Source organism: Siphateles boraxobius, unplaced genomic scaffold, assembly GCF_051911475.1.
Source record: "Siphateles boraxobius isolate OS27281-9 unplaced genomic scaffold, OSU_SipBor_1 41, whole genome shotgun sequence".
Taxonomy (NCBI): domain Eukaryota; kingdom Metazoa; phylum Chordata; class Actinopteri; order Cypriniformes; family Leuciscidae; genus Siphateles; species Siphateles boraxobius.
Genome location: NW_027509042.1, coordinates 27894408 through 27915666, shown reverse-complemented (window position 1 = coordinate 27915666; position 21259 = coordinate 27894408). Strand labels below are relative to the sequence as shown.

Here is a 21259-nt window from a genome sequence, read left to right as displayed (position 1 = left end):
ATAAGGCTGTCGCAGTGAGTAATCATAGAAGATAGGAACTCTGAAAATTCCCCAATAAAGTCCTTGTTGTAATTGGGAGGTCTGTATATTAATGCACAGATAACTGGCCTGATCAGGACCACTTTAAAAACTTGAACCTCAAAGCTAGCAAACTTGTCCACTGTTAGCAGCCTACATTTAAAACAATTCTTAAAAATTGTCGCAGTCCCCCCGCCTCGCCCCCCAGGCCTTGGAGAGTTCAAACAATTGTAGTCCCTAGGTGAGGCTTCAGCGAGGGAGTCCCGATTGTAATCGCTCAGCCAGGTTTCAGTCATTAGAAAAAAGTCAAAATCTCGTGAGGAGATAAAATCGTTAATTAGAAATGTTTTATTACTAATAGATCTTGCATTGAAAAGGGCCATTTTCACAATAGTATCGGCCGACCTTCTTCGTTTCTGTAACGACGGCACATACTCCAAACAGCAAAGATTATCCAAATTAGCCCCCCTCTTTTTCACCCGCCGTCGCGAGACTTTGATCGAGGATGACAGCTCACAGATTTGAGGAACAACCATAACCAGATAAGAGAACCTTGCATCTAGTAGACACGAAGAGGCACACGATGAGTTGATGTCCTGTTGAAACGGAGAGGCACGCGCTGAGTTGATGTAATCCGGCGATAAGCCCACCAGCCTGTCCGGGCCAGCCGCTAAGGCACTCACTCGTCTCAGTCTCATCCACACTCCTCCGCGCTTGCCCCGTCTCCTGTTGCGTTTCCTTCTCTTTCGACAACAGTCCGAGAGGGCGCGCAGATCCACGGGGAATCACAAAACTTATTTCCACCCGAGTAGCAGCTGGATACCACCACCGCCGACTCTCGGAGACTCAAAAGGAAATCACGCTCATAAACACGAAGAGCATTAACTGGCTGAACCAACAGGGATACAAACGGGAACGCAACAACAACTAAAACATAAAACACATGCAGCAGCCGACGGCCAGCCAAAACACTCTCAGGCGCCATCTTGCCATGCCGGTGTATGCCATGCATGTAGCCGGTTTAGTGTAAACTTCAAAAATTTGTAAAAACGGTGACGGCTTCCACATGCATATTACATGTTTAGTCTATAGGTATGCGCGTTTGAATATATATGTGCGTATGCGCATAGTCTTTCTTTAGAAAGTGACATCTCCAAATTCCTTGTCTGGCCTGCATAATACAGAATTTTTTGACGGATCCATGCGAACTGGAATCATTTTGATAACGTTTTATCTGTACAGAGGTAAAGGGAAAGGAGTCTATTTGAACAGGACCGCATTGTCGTCGTGTCGAGGCGCAGGTCCTTCCTCAGATCTGGATATGGCCTGGATCCGGTGGACTACGGTAAACCTCAGGATAAACAAAAAGACTAAAATTAGCTAATATGCCATTCTTCTTATTATGTAACGAGTACATCGGGTGTTATGGGTAGTGTTCCCGGTTCCGGCTGACCTAATTTATGCAGCTTAACATTTTACTTGATTTGAATAATAGAAATGTATAATGTTCTATGTGTATGCCAGGTTAAAAAGATGTGTTTTTAGTCTAGATTTAAACTGACAGAGTGTGTCTGCTTCCCGGACAATGTTAGGAAGACTGTTCCAAAGTTTAGGTGCTAAATAGGAAAAGGATCTACTGCCAGCAGTTGATTTCAATATTCAAGGTATTATCATTTGGCCGTAATTTTGAGATCACAATAGATGTGAAGGACTATAATACATTAAGAGCTCGCTCACGTACTGGGGAGCTAAACTATTTAGTGCTTTGTAAGTTATCAGCAATATTTAAAAATGTATACAATGTTTAATAGGGAGCCAATGCAGTGTTGAGAGTACTCTACAATAGTACAGTGTTACAATAATCTAGCCTTGAGGTCATGAACGCATGAACTAACTATAATTTATATTTTTAAGATAGAAGAATGCGGTTTTACAGATGCTAGAAACGTGGCTTTCAAATGAAAGATTGGTATCAAAGAGCACACCCAGGTTCCTAACCAACGACTTGACAGAGCAGTCATCAATTGTAAGACGGTATTCTAGGTTATAGACCTTATGTAGCCACGCCCCTTTTCAGCGCTGAGCTCGTTGTCTTTTGACTTCCGGTCTGTATTTTCACAGCGATCTTGCGTAGTTATGAATGAACGGCTCGTTTAATAAATTTCCAAGGTCCATTTGTTAAGACATATGCTTTACAATGCTTATGATAAACATTAAAATGCTCATGATAAATTTCGTTAACTCTACAATAAGTAAATCAACTTCACAAGCTAATTACTCCTGGACAGCGATGCCATAGAAATATACAGAGCGAATGCAAAAACGGAAGTTCAAAGACAATATTCTAAGATGGCGGCGCCCTAGTTTCTTTGGTGCATAAGGTCTATAACGTGCTTAGGTTTTTGGTCCAATAATTAGAATCTCCGTTTTTTCAGAGTAGTAGGAAATTACTAGTAATCCAGTTTTTTATTTCAACTATGCATTCCATTAATTGGTAAGCTTCATCAGGGTACGAAGAAATATGCAGCTGAGTAGGGCTGTGAACCTACACTGGTCTCACGGTTCGGTTACGATTATCATTCATCGATTCAGTTCAATTCGGTATCACAATGCATTTCGATGCACCGCATCCTCAATTTTCAAATTTACTTTAAAAGTGATCCGAGCGCGTGCGTGTGTGTTCGTCTGTTCGGGAAGTCGCAGTGACAGAAACAGTGACATTCCAGTTTGAATTTCAAAGGCCTGTTTATGCCATTAAGAAAATACAATTTTATCAAATCAATTTTGTTTTAAAGAAATGTTTATTTAAAACCAGCGCTCATTCATCAGTGTATATGTCACCATTAGAGGCGCGCGCATCAACCGTCGAGGGTTCACTGTTGAAGATGACGATCATTTATAATCACCCGTAACAACACAGAATAATTATAATGTCACCATCGGCTGGCAGCAAATACTTAAATCAGAGAACAATATTGAGGCGGGTGGATTATTTGTTTTGGCTGCGGATTCGGGTGACGTTGAAGCTCATTCTCTTACTCTAAAGCAGTCCGGCTCTGCCAGGCGTAACAGCTCGGGGTGAACACGGCTAACATTGTTTATCAAGTTAATATAGCTATTACCTCCTGCCTATTCTATTTGTGCGTGACATGAGCGCAAACAGCGCGTGTCTTCTCCAGGTCGTGCTTACCAGGTTGTTCATAAAAGCCGAAATGTGTCCAGATGTAGGCTTTTAAAGTAGCTGGAGCATTTTTAATTATGCGCACACATCTCGCCTCCCTCTGCCAGTGTATGGTATCACGACAAACCACATACGTGACAAATGACGTCAGAAAAGCGTCAGTACATTATAACCGGTTATGGTCTATTACTGAACCGATAACCGAATCGTCCTCGTCTGCATCGCGATGCATCGTAGAAACGATTAATTTCGACACCCCTACAGCTGAGTATCATCAGCATAACAGTGAAAACTAATTCCATGCTTCCTAATGATATCTCCCATGGGTAGCATGTACTGAGTGAACAGCAACGGTCCTAGTACTGAGCCTTGTGGTATTCCATAATGAACTTGTGATAGATATGACATCTCTTCATTTACTACTACAAACTGATAACGTTCAGATAAGTATGATTTAAACCATGCTAGTGCAATTCCTCTAATGCCAACATAATTTGAGTCTATTCAAAAGAATGTTGTGGTCGATAGTTTCAAATGCAGCAGAGATCGAGTAACCCTAATAGAGAGACACAACCACGATCCGATGATAAGAGCAAATCCTTTGTAACTCAAAATCATTTGAGCCTGGCTTCTCCCAAGGTTCTTTTCTCCATTCTGTCACCTGATGGAGTTTTGGTTCCTTGCCACTGTTGCCTTGGCTTTTGGCTTGCTTAGTTGGGGATATTTAATATTCAACAATGTAAATAAAGGTGACTTGACTTGACTCTAATGAGGGCCATCTCAGTACTATGGTATGGTCTAAATCCTGACTGGAAATCCTTGCAGATACCATTTCTTTCTAAAAAAGGAACATAGTTGTGAGGATACTGCCTTTTCTAGTATCTTTGACAGAAAAGGTAGATTTGAGATCGGCCTGTAATTCTAATTAAGCCAAATAATTCTGTAGGATCAAGTTGCTTTTTTTTTTAACAAGCGGTTTAATAATAGCCAGGTTAAAAGTAGTGATTGATCGATGTATCGGTTTACCGATATTTTTCCCGATATTTAAGCATTTTCCCATAATCGGGTATCAGTTTTGTAAAATCGGATTTGCCGATAAACGGCGCCATCTTGTGGCCGTTTTGAGAATTCCGCCATTGCAGCCCGCGTCTGAGGAGATCAGTCAACAACAACTCTGTGCACACGTAAAGTATATGTTCTACTTGCTTTGCTTTAATTATTCAACTTTATTTAATATAACAGGCATGCAGAAATGAGGTTTGAGACATAAAATGCCTGATATAGTTTATGCAGCTGGTTCTAACAAATTGAGACAAACTCATGGGGCCCTATCTTGCACCCGGCGCAAATGACTTTGTACACTGACGCATGTATCATTCCTATTTTGCACCCGCGCAAAGCGGACTTTTCCCTCCATAGACACACGTCGGTTAACTAAGAAATACACTTGCGCTCCCCGGGGCGGTTCAGCGCAAAGAGGAGGCGTGTTCCGGCGCAAACTTTCCCTCATGCTATTTTGCTGTTCTATAAAACAATTGCGCCACTGACCAGAAAAAACCTAGTCTAAAGTCAGTGGCGCGTTGCGCGTACATTCAGATGCTATTTTAAGCGCGCATGCTTGGCCATAATACAGAGTGTGAACAACGTGCATATACTGTAGATGATTCTCTCATCTACACAGATGCATTTAACTTTTTGCAAATGATACATTATTATAAGGAAAAATATTAAAACACGAGGGAAATCATTGTTGTGTCCATAACGATGGGGAAAATAGGCATAAAGCTTACACATTTACCCAAATTATTATATGCATGTTTAACCGAAGCTAATTTGGGTGGGTTTGTCCCATCCCCAATGTCACTTCTCTTTCTTTTACGGCCCTGGCGAGAACATCGATCTCCTCGGCTGAGAACCGATTCTGAAGCGCGCCTGGAAATGCGCCGTTATAATAGTATTGCGCCATGGAACAAGTGCACCTCGTTCATCATGCTCTTAAAGGGAATGTGATATAAAGCACTTATTGGTTTGTTTCCCGTTACGCCCAAACCACACCTATGAATAATGAAGCTACTTCAGACCAACCCCTTTTATATTTGCGCCAGGCGCAAGAGGCATTTATCCCGCCGGCAAAATAGCAACAGTGCCGGGATCCGCCCACAAAGTTACTTGCACTTTGCGCTTTGACACTTGCGTTTCAGATCGTTAAAATAGGGCCCATGGAGTCACGTAGCATAATCCATCATGTCCTGCCCCAATAAAGACGTAACTTTACATGAATTAAATAAAACAGACATGAATGAGTGCATGTTGAAAATAAAAGCGCTGAATTTGATTCTTTATCTTTTGTATTTGCTCACCATTAGTCTCGAAAAAAAGTTCGTTCATATTGCTGAGCACTCACTGGGTCGGTCAGGAATGCTCAAGCACGGCCAGTGAATGAAACTTTTGACAAGATTATCTTGTTTAAACAACCTAGATTATATTATCATTTACTACATAGCAATTATTTCGCTAATACACATCTAAATATACCGCTTTGTGGCAATTAATTATTTATTATCTACACGTGCGATCGCGGTTGAGTAGCCTATAGTTCTGTGAAAATGCACATAAATAAACAGCACTTTGTCAGAAAGCATTTCATGATCTAGACCTACAAAAATATTATTAATAATTAATAACATACTAGTTGGAAAATGCAATGATGTATATGCTGTTTTGTTTGTTACTTTCCTGACAATGTTATATTCCAGCTAATATTATTCAGTGAATTAATATTACCCAGTGAATTATTCCTCACTATTAGTTTAAACATATTAAACGGCAGATAAACCTTCTAAAACTGTTTAAAATGAATTGTATTTCTGCAAAGGTGATATGACTCCCGTCAATTATTTTCTCCATATGAAAACATTAGACTTTTAACATTTATTTTGCCTATTGTTAACGTTGTTGCTGCTGATGCTTATAAATTATATGTATAATTTAGATATAAATTATATAATGTAATAATATACATGTTTTTATTGTAATTTGATTTATTTACCATTTATGAAAACAAACGAAGCAGGCTTACAGAGCAGAATGCTGAAAGACTGTTGACACTCTGTGTCATCTACTCTAAAACCTAGTTCTGCTTAACTGGGAGTATTAAGTTACACTACTAAAATAGCTACTAAAATTCATGTAATTTAGATTTTTTCCCCCAGTATGTTAGATTCATTTTTGTGCCTTATTTTTTACCTCATCAAAGCTTTTATTTTTAAACAAAGGCACTTTATTTTTTGGACTCAGACCAAAAAATGAATTGTGTCAAAAACAGAAGTATAACAGTAAATAAATATCGGTTCTGCATATCGGTTATCGGGCACATAAACATGCAAATAATCGGTATCGGTATCGGTTATAAAAAATCAATATCGGTCGATCGCTAGTTAAAAGTTTTCGGTACGTATCCTAATGACAAAGATGAATGAATGATATTAAGAAGAGGATCTATGGAAGCTACCTCGGAAGCATCTCTTTAAAGAATACTTATATTTTTATTGATTTATTATAATTATATTTTACTTGTATTTAATTTATAATAAGCAACTAATATGTATTATATTATACTTATTTTTAATTCTTAATTAAAAAATACTTCCTGCATACATTTAAATGAACACCTGTCATGCTTAGTCAGGTTACACTTTATTTCGATAGTCATTTTAGATATTCTACTAACTATAAGTAACTTTTCAACTACATGTCAACTAACTGTCATTAGAGTATTAGTACAGTGTGGTAGACAGTCAGTAGACTGTTAGGTTATGGTTAGGTGTTAGGGTTTGGGTTAGGAGAACAAGCTGACTTGTAGTTGCTAAGTTACTTCTAGTCAGTAGAACGTCTGTTGGGGGAACAACAAAATAAATTGTTAGCAGATATTAAGCAGACAGTCTACTAATACTCTACTGAGAGTTAGTTGACATGTAGCTCCAAAGTTACTTATAGTCAGTAGAATGTCTAAAGTGGACTATCAAAATAAAGTGTTACCGTATGTCTTATTTGTTGTCTGATTTACATTTGAATCTTTTGTGTGTTCTAAGTTGATGCGCTGTATGTAGTTTCTGCGACATTAGTGGCACCAACGGAATTACAAAAATACAGCATATTTTAAAAACACCCCTTTCGCGCCTCCCTCAACTCAAACATCACAATCACTGCTCTTACGGGGTGCTTGTAAAGGCATGTCTTAAAATAAACTACTTTCAATAAAAGGTCCAACATATTAGGAATACTTTTAGCTGTGTTGCTGTGTCATGAGAGTAAGCAAGTGAGTAGCCAACACTGTGTAGAGCGAACGTGAGCGTCTCGCTTAATAAACCCAACCAACATATCTGAACTGGGCACATTTTTTGACATGACGTGGCACCCACTCGCCACTGCTATATATTAAAAGATTTTGAAATACAAAATCATCTGGCATTTAGTGATTATGAGTTATTATAATTATTTCATATGATTTATGTAATTATTATACCCTTTATCCATTGCACATAAGCAATTTATTGTAGTTTAACAACTGTTATTAGCAATTTGTTTAAATTAATATATACAGATATGTATTAAGGATGGATTAATTATGGATCATTATGTAATATAAACACACTTAATAAATGTGCTTTAGATAAAGCTTTAAAAATGACTACATGAGCTTACAGGTTCAAATCTCTGTATATTATCAACTAAATAAACTAACTTCACAACTTCCTGTTGCACTGATATAGTAAGATATTCTTCTTGAGGTGTAAATGCATGTATATACGTCATATTCTTCAATCTCTTAATCTTCAGCAGTAGAGAGAATAGCATGTGCGAGGAGTGAATCCGAATCACACCGCTGCATGTTTCAAGGCATGTGATTGGCTGTTTGCTACTGATGTCACACTTACTGATAAGCACGCGCTCCATGAACTCAGGATCAAAGCCTGAGTTGATCGAAAAAGTTGGCGATCAGTGGGATGGTACCAACAAAGCCGGATTGGATTGGTTTAGATTTGTCAACTCAAAACTAATCCTGTACCCCTTAGTTTGTTCAATTATCATTATAGTACAGGCCCCAGGGGTGTCAAACTCAGCTCCTGGAGGGCCACAATCCTACAGAATTGAGTTCCAACCCTGTTGAAACACACATATCTGTAGTTTTCAAATAACCCTTAAGGGCTGGATCAGGCTAGTTTAATTTAGGCTGAAGCTAAAGTCTGCAGGGCTGTGGAGTTTGACACCCCTGGATAAACAGTAGATATTAATGATCAGTACCACAGTTTTGGAGCTAGAATTGATACATATCTCCTGTTTTTTTAATGTATCTGGTGAGTGAGATGCTGTTCCCTCTATGATCAGAAACAAAATAACTATTCATAACTGTTATCAATTAATAAATGTTAACATTTTACAATATATAAATTCAATTAAATAAACTCTGCAGTCTCAGGTACTGATTTATTCTCTGGGTTGAGCAAAATATATGAATGAACTAAATATGTCTTATATACTGTATGGTGTATAACCTGTAAAAAGTCTCCAGTGTTCTGTGCGACTCCATGAAGGGCATAAAGCAGAGCCAAAGTGCTGAGCACAGAGTGGACAGTCGTATCTCCAATCTCACTCAGTTTAGCAGCAAACAGCTTCACTACCACATAATGACAATGAGCCTGTGAAGAGAGAATGAAAAGGAATTAGTCAAAACCAAAATCTTTAAAACAATTTCTGCAACGCTGAATCTGTACAAATCATCTATTATGAAATGATTTAATGGGTTTTGTATACTGAAGCAATTAATTAACTGTTCTGTTTAAGAATTTTTTTGTTTTTGTTTGTTTTAACAGAGGGGTGACCAATCCTGATCCTGGAGGGCCAACATCCTGCAAATTTTAGCTACAACTTTTCTTAACATGCCTGTCTGGAAGTGTAGGGCTGGTCAATTGAAACTGAGGGAGCACAAATCAATCAGATCCCCCTTTAGCCCCCTCATGGTGCCGGGCCTGGTTATGACCAAAGCTTTCTATTGAAGAACATTAGACTGTTAAGACGCCTCAGAGGCTGTTTGAGATCAACAAGTCAGCCACCTAAGCCTTCGGGCACAGCCCATGTCGTGAAGACCTATTTCTTGGTTCAGGTTTGTTTAATTGGGGTTGGAACTAAATCCAGAAGGACAGGGGCCCTCCAGGACCAAGATTGGATTCCCTGTGTTGATATTGTTACTCAGAGGTTGTTTTTAAGAAGCCTCACATCAGATGCTCGGACTAGATCAATGGAACTGTTGTTCCAGGCATCCTCGTTGCTCTTGCTGTGCTGTAGCTCTGCCTGGAGATTCTTAGCTGCCATTTCAACTAACCTGTGAGCATTTTTCAAAAACATTCTCAGTCACTGCAAATATTCTATGTGAGCAAGTTTTTAATGGCACTGTTATCTTTGGCACATTTTACAACCATAATATACCACAAAATCTATTACAATCTATTATATGTTTTTTTACTTACTTTGAAGCTCTGAATTTGTATGCCTCCACAAGGCTGGCCAGGTCATTAATACTGACAACAGTGGGACGGGAGGACACAGAATGGGACTGTATTCTGTTCTGAGGTTCGTTCAGGTAAGAAACAATGCCAGTCAACTGCTGTCCTGCCCGTGCTTGTTTGTAGCTCTTTATCAAAAACCTAATTAACAGAAGACATGTCAGGTAATTAAAGTTGTACAAATAAAGTATTTCATTGAGATACAAGGTAAATCATCTCATTGAATATTGTGAATAACTTTAACTTTTAACTATTTTAAAATCAATTTAAAAACTTCTTAAAAATTATCTATACTTATACATTATATAACACTATACTGTACATAGATATTATATGCATAATAAAACAGTTTTTCAGCCAATTATTTCTCAGCAGGATGTCTGTAAAAAAGTGCCTGATCAAATTTGTGAATTTGGATGTTAACAGCACTTGCTTCTTTAACCTCTGGCAGTTAAGGATTTGTACCTTTTTAGGTAACATTTAAGGTTATTAACTGGAATAGGAAATGAAAATGAAAACTCCTTAAGTCTTGTAAGCAAATGTTCAGTATGTGTTTTATGGCTTTACATCAGTGTCTTAAAACTTGATTTTTTCAAAAAATACAAACTTTTACATACATTTGGCACACATATTATTGTAGAACCGTGTGTACTGAATACAGTGTAATCAGACTTTAGCAATTAAAAATGGTAGTAACTAAAATGAGCACAAATATCAGGGCATGTCAAAATATATCTGGGGCCCAAAAATACCTCAGACCCCAGATAGTTAACTGCCAAAAAAATAAAAAATTAAGGCATTTTAGATGTTACATTCTTGTTTCTCCGATTTTGTGTTGCAGGACACCATTCGATATTTTGAAGTGTTTCCTTTGTTCCAGTGTTTCACAGTCGCGAGAAGTGAATTAAACTGAAGCTCTTCATGTTCCGCGTGATTGGCTGTTTGCCGCACGTCACACTTTCAGGTGCACACGCTTTCAGAGTTAATTGCAAACTCTGGATCAAACCTGAGTTGACAGAACGTTTATACCGAGCTTTGTGAGACCAAACCTGATCTAAACCAGGTTGGATTTATCTAGACTTGTCAACTCTAAACCTACTCTGAAACTTTCCAGCCATCTCCAGCTAGTATTTTGTAGTATTGTTACATGACATTTTTCATGACTCTACATTCAGTCTATATGTGGAAAGTTAGAACTTTATTCTTGCCTAGATGGTCTAGTATTGTTTCCAGGGTTCCTGAACAATTTTTAAAGTAAAGTTTAAGGCTTTTTAAGACCTTTTTAAGACCTGAAGAAATCTAAATTAATACCGTACATTAGGGGTGTGCAATATTGACAAAAATATATCTCAATATTTTCAACGTTTTGTTGATAATAATTAGATGATATTTTACTGATTGTGTTTGTGTACTGGTACCATGGCTGGTTTAGGCCTGTTGTTAACAGCTGCCTCACAAAGATATTCATATTTTTCATATTCTATGCAGTGGTCAGTTCACAGCAGTGACAGAAATTAATATTTTAATTAAGGGGTAATATTTGCCACCTTAAATTGATTTCCAGGGGCATTTACACCTATATGTGGACATTTTTTCTAAACTTATTTAGAGTTATGCATCACCTTTTATGTCAAATACTAACATTCAAATTATACAGTAATTAAACTTATTTATACAACAATTATACAGTACCACTGTTACCAGTCAAATTAAATCATTCAAAAATCCATCTTTGCAGTGCAGAGGTGACACAATGAAGTGGCATTAATATATTTACACTCCATTTACAATTGCATAAATAAAGCTATGAGATTTTTTTTAAATCAATATTCAAATATGAAATGATTTCGAATTTTAACGTTTTAATTAAAGGGTACTTTAAATATGAAACTAAAACCGCCAGTAGGCGGCGGCAAGTCTTAATAAGTGAGTTGAGGGAGTCATACATTCAACCGATTCGTTCAAACGGTTGATTCATTCAGGAAAGAAGCAAGTGATTTGTTCAAAACGCGATTTAATTAAAGAAATCCTTGCTGTCTGTTGCATTGAGACTCTGCTACGGTTTAATTTTGAAATTCTAGTTGGCGAAATAAAGGGAAAACAAACAATATGGACAATATTGTGTCTAAAAAGTAGCTCACAATGTTAAGTTATTGTTAATTTAACTATTGTATAACAAATATCACAGTTGCAACTGTGCACGGGAAAACGGCACTCTTGCTGATGTGATATTCTAAAATTAGAACATATGGTATAGATAAGACAAAAACTAATTTGGGGACATACCTATGGACTGCACACAGCAGTGAAATGACGATACACAAAGGCGATTTCAGCTCAGAGTGCCTCGTACATAGTTAAAACAATGATTACAATATCATAATAGACAATACACATCACACACCCCTACGAACAAGAATGAACTTCCAACTGAACTGATATTTACCAACTTTCTTCTTCTCTCCTCTCTGACGTGCAAGAGACAGACGTTATTCGGCCGCGAATGTGATGCGAATTGTCACGTGAACAAGCAAATCCACAAAGATAGAATGTTGGTATGGACCCAAAAGCTGTGCGCAAATCCACTCTAGTTGCGGTCGTAGCTGGAGGGTCTGCAGCACTAGCTGCAAGCTGGCTGACATTAGCTCCTGCTGCCGCTTCCGTTAACTACGTTATTTAATCAAAATAATCGTGGTTGACAAATGAAACTTTTGAGGAAAAATACAATATGGAGAAGTTAAATACAGCACAATTTTTAAGACCCAGACATCCAAATTCAAGACTTTTTAAAGTCTTTTTAAGGTATTATTTCAAAATTAATAAATTCAATGCTTTTAAGGCTTTTTAAGACCCCGTGGGAACCCTGTGTTTCTTGTTGGATTTTTCAGCATTTATGGTAGTAGATTCCTTCCCTGCCTAAAGTCTCTTTACTGTTCCCATTTTGGACTATTCTGTGACTACGATTCTACACTTGCTTTGTTGATAACTGTTTCACCTCTTGCCTAGTCCTGTGATCTTCCCACTATCTCTCTGTCAGCTAGCCCTGTTGATTCCTGTGTTGCCAGGCTCACTGGGCTTCCCTGCTGCTGACAGATTACATCAATCTATGTTGAGATCAGCTCCTTGCCTACTCGCCCCTACCAGACACTGCTACTCTCTCAAGCTTTCATCAGCTAAGCACCAGGCTCATCACTTGAAACTAGTCTCTCAGTCTTTAATACAAGCCTCTGTTACACTCAAAATGCACAAATGTGGGCAGGGCTAGGCCAGACAAGTGCAAAACTGTTAGCTACCACACATACAGTACCAGTGGCCAAAGAAGTATATTTGTACAGGGAGTAATTTGCCACACAACAGATTTAGTAGTTATAATAAAAATAATAATAATAAGTTTATTTTATATAGCGCCTTTCAGAAAACACAAGGTCGCTTTACAATGAGTACAAATACACATGACATGGAAACATGACATAGAAAGGATACATATAAACAATGAAGGGTAAACAAAAGAGAAAGAGGTACATATTGAAATCAGAACCTAGAGTCAGAGGTCAGGGAAACAAATGACAAAAAGATGTGTTTTAATGTGTTTTTTAAAGTCGTGTAGTGATGAGAGGTCACGGATATGTTGGGGAATAGAATTCCAGAGAGTTGGGGCAGCAGTACAAAAAGCCCTTCCACCAAACAATGACAGTTTGTGCCGTGGGATCGTCAACAAACCAGTATCGGAAGATCTAAGTGTGCGGACAGGTGAGTAGGTATGGATGAGATCAGAAATATAGTTGGGGGCAAGACCATGAAGAGCTTTGAATGTAATAAAGAGTGTCTTGTATTGAATGCGAAAACGAACGGGTTGCCAATGTAGACTGCGTAAAATCGGAGTAATGTGGGAAGATTTCTTTGTGTAAGTGAGGACTCTGGCGGCAGAGTTCTGGATATATTGGATTTTATTTAATGATGAATTGGGTAAGCCATAGAAAAGAGAATTGCAGTAGTCAAGCCGCGAGGTGATGAAAGCGTGAAGTAGAGTCTCAGCATCAATGATATTAAGAAATGGACGTAAGCGTGCAATATTACGAAGTTGGAAGAAGGCAGACTTAGAGAGCGAGGAGATGTGAGGAAGGAAGGAAAGAGAGGAATCAAAGATTATACCCAGATTTTTGACCGTGGTGGAAGGTTGAACCAAAACTCCAGCAATAATGACATAGTCGACACAGACACGGGAAGTAGTTTTATGTGAACCAATGAGAAGGAAATCTGTTTTATCTGTGTTAAGTTTGAGAAAATTCCTGGTCATCCAAGCATTTATTTCATCCATACAAGCTGATATGGAAAGTGTTGGGAAAGGAGCATTGCGTTGAGAATGGGTGTATAGTTGGGTGTCATCTGCATAGCAGTGGAAATTGAAGCCATGATGACGGATGATGTTACCTAATGGGAGCATGTAGAATGATGAAGAGAAGAGGCCCAAGAACAGAACCCTGGGGAACACCGTGTGGGACAGAGGCAGTAGTGGACTTAGCCTGGCGGATGGAGATGTAATGCTGGTGATCAGACAGGTAGGAGGTGAACCAGGATAGGGCTGTTCCGGAAATACCAAGGGCAGAGAGACGTGAGATGAGAATACTATGAGAAATTGTATCGACTGCAGAGGAAATGTCTAGAAGAATTAGAATACTGGTGGAGCCGGAGTCAGTTGCCACAAGGAGATCATTGACAACCCTAAGAAGTGCTGTCTCAGTGCTGTGGAGTGTGCGAAAGCCAGATTGAAAACATTCATAGAGGTTGTTGGATGACAAATGAGTTTGAAGTTGAGCAGCGACCATTTTTTCAAGCAGTTTTGAAAGAAATGGTAGATTATAGATTGGTCTGTAGTTGGCCATATCAGAGGGGGCGACACAGGTTTCTTTAGGACAGGAGTGACGGCGGCAGTTTTTAGTTCCAGAGGAACAACACCAGTGCTTAGAAGTTGAGAGATGAGAAGTGAAATCGATGGTGAAATAACAGGTGCACATTTTTTAAGTAAAGAAGTAGGAGCATGATCTAGATGACAGGAAGAAGCATTTGCTTTGTTGATTAGCTCAGAGATATAAGCAGGGGTTGGAGGGGCAAAATCAGTGAGAGTACCAGGTGTAAAAGTGGTTTGGAAGTCTTGTATGGGAACAGTAGAGATCATGGATGGGAAGAGATTATAAATACTATCAGTTTTATTTTGAAAGAAGTGCAGGAATGACTCACAGAGGTCTGCTGAGTAACTCATGACAGGTGCAGGATGGTTGGTGAGTTTATTGACTATACAAAACAGTGTTTTTGGTCGAGAGGATGCATTGTTAATAAGGGTAGAGTAGTAACTAGAACGTGCAGTGTTTATAGCAGATTTGTATAACTGAATATGGTCATTGTAAGCAGTGAGGTGAACAGTTAGACCAGTTTTCCTGTAAAGGCGTTCAAGACGACGACCAGCTGTTTTTAAATTGCGAAGTGCAGGGGTAAACCAGGGAGACGTGTGTGTAGAAGGCACAAATCTACTTTTAAGAGGAGCGTGAATATTGAGGGCAGTGGCGATACAGGCATTATATTTGGTAAGGATATCGAGGGAGATTGTGTGTTCAGTAATGTCAGAGAGATGAGTTTGTACAAATTCAGAAAATAGTAGTGGATCAACAGAATTGACATTACGGTAGGTTATAATGGATTTCATCCTAAGGCGGGGAAGAGGCATTTCACATTTTAGTTCAACGAGGAGGTGATCAGACAGTCCGATCTGAGAACTGTGCACAGAAACATTATGCAAACCAGTAGTGCAGACGAGATCAAATGTGTGACCTTTTGAGTGTGTAGCAAAATCAACATGTTGTACAAGGTTGAAACATTCAAACACTGACAACATGTACATAATCAACATGTATTGAAATCACCAGGTAATATAACACATTGAGATAAGACAGAGGAAAGTGTTAACAGTTCATGAAGTTCACTGAAGAAATTTGACATAGATTTAGGTGGACGATACAGGAGAATCAAGAGCATTGGAGATGTACCAGAAACTTTAAGAATTAAATATTCAAAGGTTTAAGTCATGTGAAAGTCAATAGTTTTGACTGGAATACTGTTGCAGTAAACAGCAGCCAGACCACCACCCCTTGATGTCAAACGAGGTTTGGCCAGGTAGCTGTATCCAGAGGGAGTGAGGAGATTTAAGTGGAAATAATCATTAGGAGTTTGGCATGTTTCAGTGAGGAGCAGTAAGTCTACATTTTTCTCAGTTAGTAGTGCGCAGAGAACAGTAGCCTTATCTGTGAGAGACCGACAGTTAAACAGCGCAACAGCAGTATGAAACGCGCAGTCATTGCGTGTATGTGGATTAGTCAGAGACAGATCACAGGAAACATCTTTTAGTGAGGTAAGATCTACTCCACTGTGAAAAGACGGCAGCATAGAATTGCGGATATCCGAGCGGTTCGACCAGATGGAAAGAATGGAAGACGGGCAGCGCGATGAAAAGTAGTGGCGAGAGGAACGATGGACATAGGTCGCCTAGCAATCCCGAGCTCCGTGCAGAGTCTGTGTGTAGTCGCATCGAGACGAGGATAACATTTCAGGCTACGCAGTTGGAGTAGCGAATAGTTAAGCGCCATGGGTATGACACAGCTGAATAATAAGCCCAGAGTTGAAACACCAAGCAGTGCGGAGACTGCAGAGACTGGGACGTTGCGGGTAGAATGCATGATCAGACCGCGGAACAACACAACATCACTGGCAGTTGAGAAACGCACTTCTCTTGCAGCACTCACGTCGCTAATTATGCACAATCAACACAGTATGAAGACCTTTCAGATAAATTGAATGACAGGGGGTAACCGACCATTCAAAAGACTGTCCACGATAGATAAGCGAGGGACTGGAGACTCACCCGCCACCTATGTAGAAGTACAGTGGACTAGCGCGAAGATCAGCAAACAGCAGCTGAGTGAGTTGGATGACTCCCAGTGATGAATTTGAAAGTTGTCCGTGTTGTATCCAAAATAAGATCCACAGGGAGGTGACAACAGTAAAGTCAAAGCAAACGCCAGTTCAGCAGGGAAGGAGATGGCACGGTAGACGTGAAACACAGCACAGCGTTCAAAACAGACAAAACAAAACAAACAAAAGTTCAAGCGAGAAGCGGCAGCTAGACGCGCACAGCGTACTCTCACTGGAAACCCGGTTGTAAACCCGGGTTTAGTTATAGTGCGAGTTTAGTTGCGTCTAGTATTCGCCTGAAAGAAGAAAGTCATATACACCTAGGATGACTTGAGGGTGGGTAAATCATGAGGTAATTTTCATTTTATAGTGAACTACTCGTTTAAGCCTAGTCCAAGACTAAAATGCTTGTTTGAGCGGTTTTAACTAAAAATAACTTCAACTAACATATCTTAAAATGTCAGTGCCATTGTTTTGTCTAAAGATGCACACAAGTAGTGTTTTTCTCTAAGGCATGTTTATAAAAACTTCTAATGTCTTAATTGAACTAAGGCCTAATCCTGGCTTAATCTAAGACCTGTATGTGAAACCAGGCAAGTTCCTTTGTCATACTAACCAGCAATAGTTCATGTTAGTATGCTAAATACATGTCTGGTAAGTATGACGCAGGAACTTAAGTTCCACAAAATATAATTAGATCATTAAATTAACTTATTACATTCTTATAATACCGAGACCTAAACTAACTGCATGGAAAAGTTTTTTAATCAGTGAACAAACTATTTTTTGGGGGGTCATCTGAAAAATCGAATTATATCTGGAATCACAGCACTTACTTATTTTGACGTTTGTTATACGATAACGAATGCCAATTTTCTTGCTGCTCTGCATGGTGCACCTTTGTGGAAAATAACAGTTGTTGGTTCAAGTATTATTGGCATCCCATCGAATGTAAAAAGAATCTGATCACAAACTGTCAGGTATGATCCTCAATTACATAACATTATAAAACAATTATTATTCATTTTAATGGGTTTTGTGATGTACAAGTGATGACCTTCCATAACACCTACATCCACACAACAGACACTCCAACCTTACTAAAAACTACAGAGATGTGAATCCTATCCTGTTTCTTAATTGCTGGGAAACCAAATTTTAATTAGGGTTGTCAAATTCAAATTTCAAATATTCGTAGAATTGAAAATAAAAATCCACATTCTAATGCAAAATCTGTGCATTTGAATTTTAGGTGTGCGTCAGGTAGCTTTATCAGTTGTACATGAGACACGATAAGAGTCGTTGTTACATTTTAATGTTTTTGTTAGCCTATCCAGTTGAACACACTAGATGTGGCGCAGCTGCGTTGATCATTCAAAACAGTTCATAAATAGAGAAGCTCAATGGGAAGAAGATCTTGGGCTGGTCCGAAAACTTAGGCAGCTAAGGGCAATTCCGCCCCCAAATCACTGCATGAAGTCACAGACATATATCATAATGGTTATTGCAATAAATAAGTAAAATAGATTATGATAGATTATGTCATAATCTATTATAATCTATTATACTTATTCATTGCAACTTTCGTTTGAAACAGTAAATGTAAACAGGGTTTTTTACCTAGCTGTCTGCAGCATCATAACTGTATTTTCTCCCTCATAAGTGCAGGTAGGTGTAAAGGTGACATAGATGTCAGGTAAACTGCTGCAGCGGGAGTAACCATGTCCACCACATGACATGCGACACACCTCAATGCCTGCATTCGCCGCCCAGGTGGTAAAAGCTTTCAGACCTGCAGATAGAGCATGCAGCTATAGAAAGAATAAAGAGAAGTAAAAAAATTTTTTTTTTTAATTAGATAAAAGACACTTAAATTGAGCTACAAAACAGACAAGCATTTAAAAAAAGATAAACACATTTATCAAACTTTTTTTATAATATATTTCTGCATACTTCTGGCAGCTCACTGAAGTCACCCTGATTAATGTCTCCTGAGATCCGATGGTATGTTTTACTCATGTATTGCCCCACAAAATGGAAGGCATAGGCAGTGGCCAGCAGAGGAAATAGTTTATATTGCTGGGTCTGATAGTCCAAGATCTGTGGCTCTGGTTCTCTAAAAGAAATTTTTTTAAATTTAAAAATCACCTTAAAATATTTATTTATTTCTCCAATATTTGTTTGAGCAAAAGTCTAAAAGGAAAACCCAAGAGAGTGAGAGTGAGAGACACACACACCCTGGGCGTAGTTCAGACTGGTGTCGGACTGCACTGTAACGAATGGCAATGGTGCAGGACTTGGAGAGAGCTCGCGCTGACTCCCCCACTATCATGGAGCGAATAAACACCATAGTGCCATATGTGAGCTTATCACTAGGAGGCTTCACATAAGTACCGTCTGGCTCAACCTATGCAAGAACACACCAAGTAAAGCAATTACATTTGAGAATGCCCCAGTGGAAACAGAGTTTTCTTCATTTAGTTAAAGTAAACATCTTAAAATAATTCAGAATATTTCTTATTCTTTTTTATATTACTTATTCATTTTGTCATAACATTTTGAAATCCTAAAATTAGTATTAAATAGATTTTGTCTAGTCCTTTGGAACCCACTCAATATAAATGAGCACACATAATTATGAACTATTTAAAATTAGAGATCTTGTTTATTAACTCTAAACACAAGCGAAAACACAATTGTTGTAACCTTTTTATCTTTCTGTGTGTGCAGGATATGCTCACCTTGGCATACTTCATCAGCATATTCTCACGTGGAATCCTGACATTTTCCAGTTTCAAGTAGCCATTATCAACCTCATCAAAACCAAATTTGGGGCCAATATCACCGACCACCACACCTGTTCAAACACAACAGATATGAAAACAATGGCTTAATTATTGAAGACTAAATTGTGTGTACAAATCATATTACTAGACAAATGTCTAAGCATGTAAATATCGGGCTGTCAAATTGCAAATAAAATTCATTTTGGACAGAATAAAATAATCATTTCTAAATACAAAGTCTATACAAGATACAGCAGAAATATTTACAGTTAAACAGAGTTTATTTACAATTAAACAATTTCATTCAGCTTTTCTTTAACTGCTGGTATTTTTTTTAAGTCTTGGTTAAGTATGTTTTTCTACTATAACGGTTTGCCATGTGGTACTGTCAAGTTTATATTTAGGCATTTGACTAGAAAGAGCTAAGGGTATGAATTTTCTTTTCAGTTCACCAAGTTAAGCAAATGTAATGGAGTGTTGGGCCCTTAAAGACATTTTTTTATTTTTTATATACAACTTTTGCCACCTTCCCTACCTCTTGCAAATCCAACAAATCACCATGTATACGTTATTGGACAGTCCTTTTTTAGTTGTTGCTATAACAGTGTAACTTGGCTTTAAAATACAATAATTTTAAATACTATTTTTAAAACTGCACTATTGCATAGGCTGAGTGAAAGATGATTCAATTGGTTTTTGGTCCAATTACACAGCGCAACAATTAACAAGAAACAAACTTGCATTTCACTGGTGTACATATTGATGTACAATTCCCATTTTTGGAAGGCAACAAGTGATTGTGAAATCTAGTGCAAAGTTGCATATAATTGTGATAAGATAAAGTAATCATTCCATAATCTGGTGACTGTGTAACAACAAATGCAGTCCTTCTAAACTAGGGGTGCTAAACTCAGCTCCTGGCGGTCCACATTCCTGCAGAGTTCCCTGCTCCAACAAACATACATGTAGTTTTCAAATAATCCTATAAGAACTTGATTAGCTGGATAAGGTGCGTTTAATAAACTCTGCAGGACTGTGGCCCGAGAGGAACTGAGCTTGTCATCCCAGATCTAAACAGTCTTATAGTCATATAAAACCATACCAAAAAACAACCAAAACCTCACACACATGCTCCATTCTGTATCTCTCTATATATCATAACAACTTTTAGGGACATACACCAACTCAAGGTTCTGTACCTGGCAATGGTATGTGTGTCTTCATACTGCGAATGGGTGTGATGAAGGCATGTAGGCCATGACACTTGCCCTGCGTGTACAGCTGAGCCAGGACTATTGCATGATTTGAGGTTTTACCCACTAGAAAGACAGAGAGTAAATTTAAAAAAAATAAATGTTATGTAATCAGTTGTACACAGTGCCATTTCATATTTGACAAAATTGTGTGATTTGAGCAGGGCTTACTCACATCCACCTGGCCACCATTTAATAGAGGAGATTGTTGGACTGTTCAAAACAAACTCTTGGGTGGAAGGGTCATAAGTAGCAGTGGTTTCAAGAGCACGAATATGTGTACCTAGAAGGATATTATACATGTGACATAACACAGACAACTGGAACTACATATTACTGATTTACGAGTAAATCAAAGTGAAATTCATGCATACTTCATGCAGTTTCTAAGTCAAGTATTGCCTATTATTTAAAAAAATATCTAGGGCTGAGCAAATTAACAAGCTCTAATCCCCTTAGTGGTTCAGTATGTAACAGTAGTCATAATCTTTAAGT

At 38.4% G+C, this 21259-nt stretch overlaps 1 protein-coding gene across 4 annotated transcripts in view; it reads right to left on the bottom strand.

The window, feature by feature from the left end:
* acox1 (acyl-CoA oxidase 1, palmitoyl) overlaps window positions 1-21259 on the bottom strand; it is a 51012-nt gene that overhangs the window by 12942 nt on the left and 16811 nt on the right. For 2 of the 4 annotated variants that reach the window (XM_077199118.1, XM_077199117.1), the window contains exons 4-12: window positions 20940-21047; window positions 20711-20830; window positions 19467-19582; window positions 18963-19132; window positions 18679-18841; window positions 18346-18536; window positions 9727-9903; window positions 9476-9581; window positions 8755-8898 (exon numbers count right to left, since the gene is read on the bottom strand). In XM_077199118.1, the coding sequence (XP_077055233.1) occupies window positions 8755-8898; window positions 9476-9581; window positions 9727-9903; window positions 18346-18536; window positions 18679-18841; window positions 18963-19132; window positions 19467-19582; window positions 20711-20830; window positions 20940-21047 (1295 nt within the window). The remainder of the gene's footprint in view (window positions 1-8754; window positions 8899-9475; window positions 9582-9726; window positions 9904-18345; window positions 18537-18678; window positions 18842-18962; window positions 19133-19466; window positions 19583-20710; window positions 20831-20939; window positions 21048-21259) is intronic. The other 2 variants (XM_077199121.1, XM_077199119.1) reach the window with 1 other exon arrangement.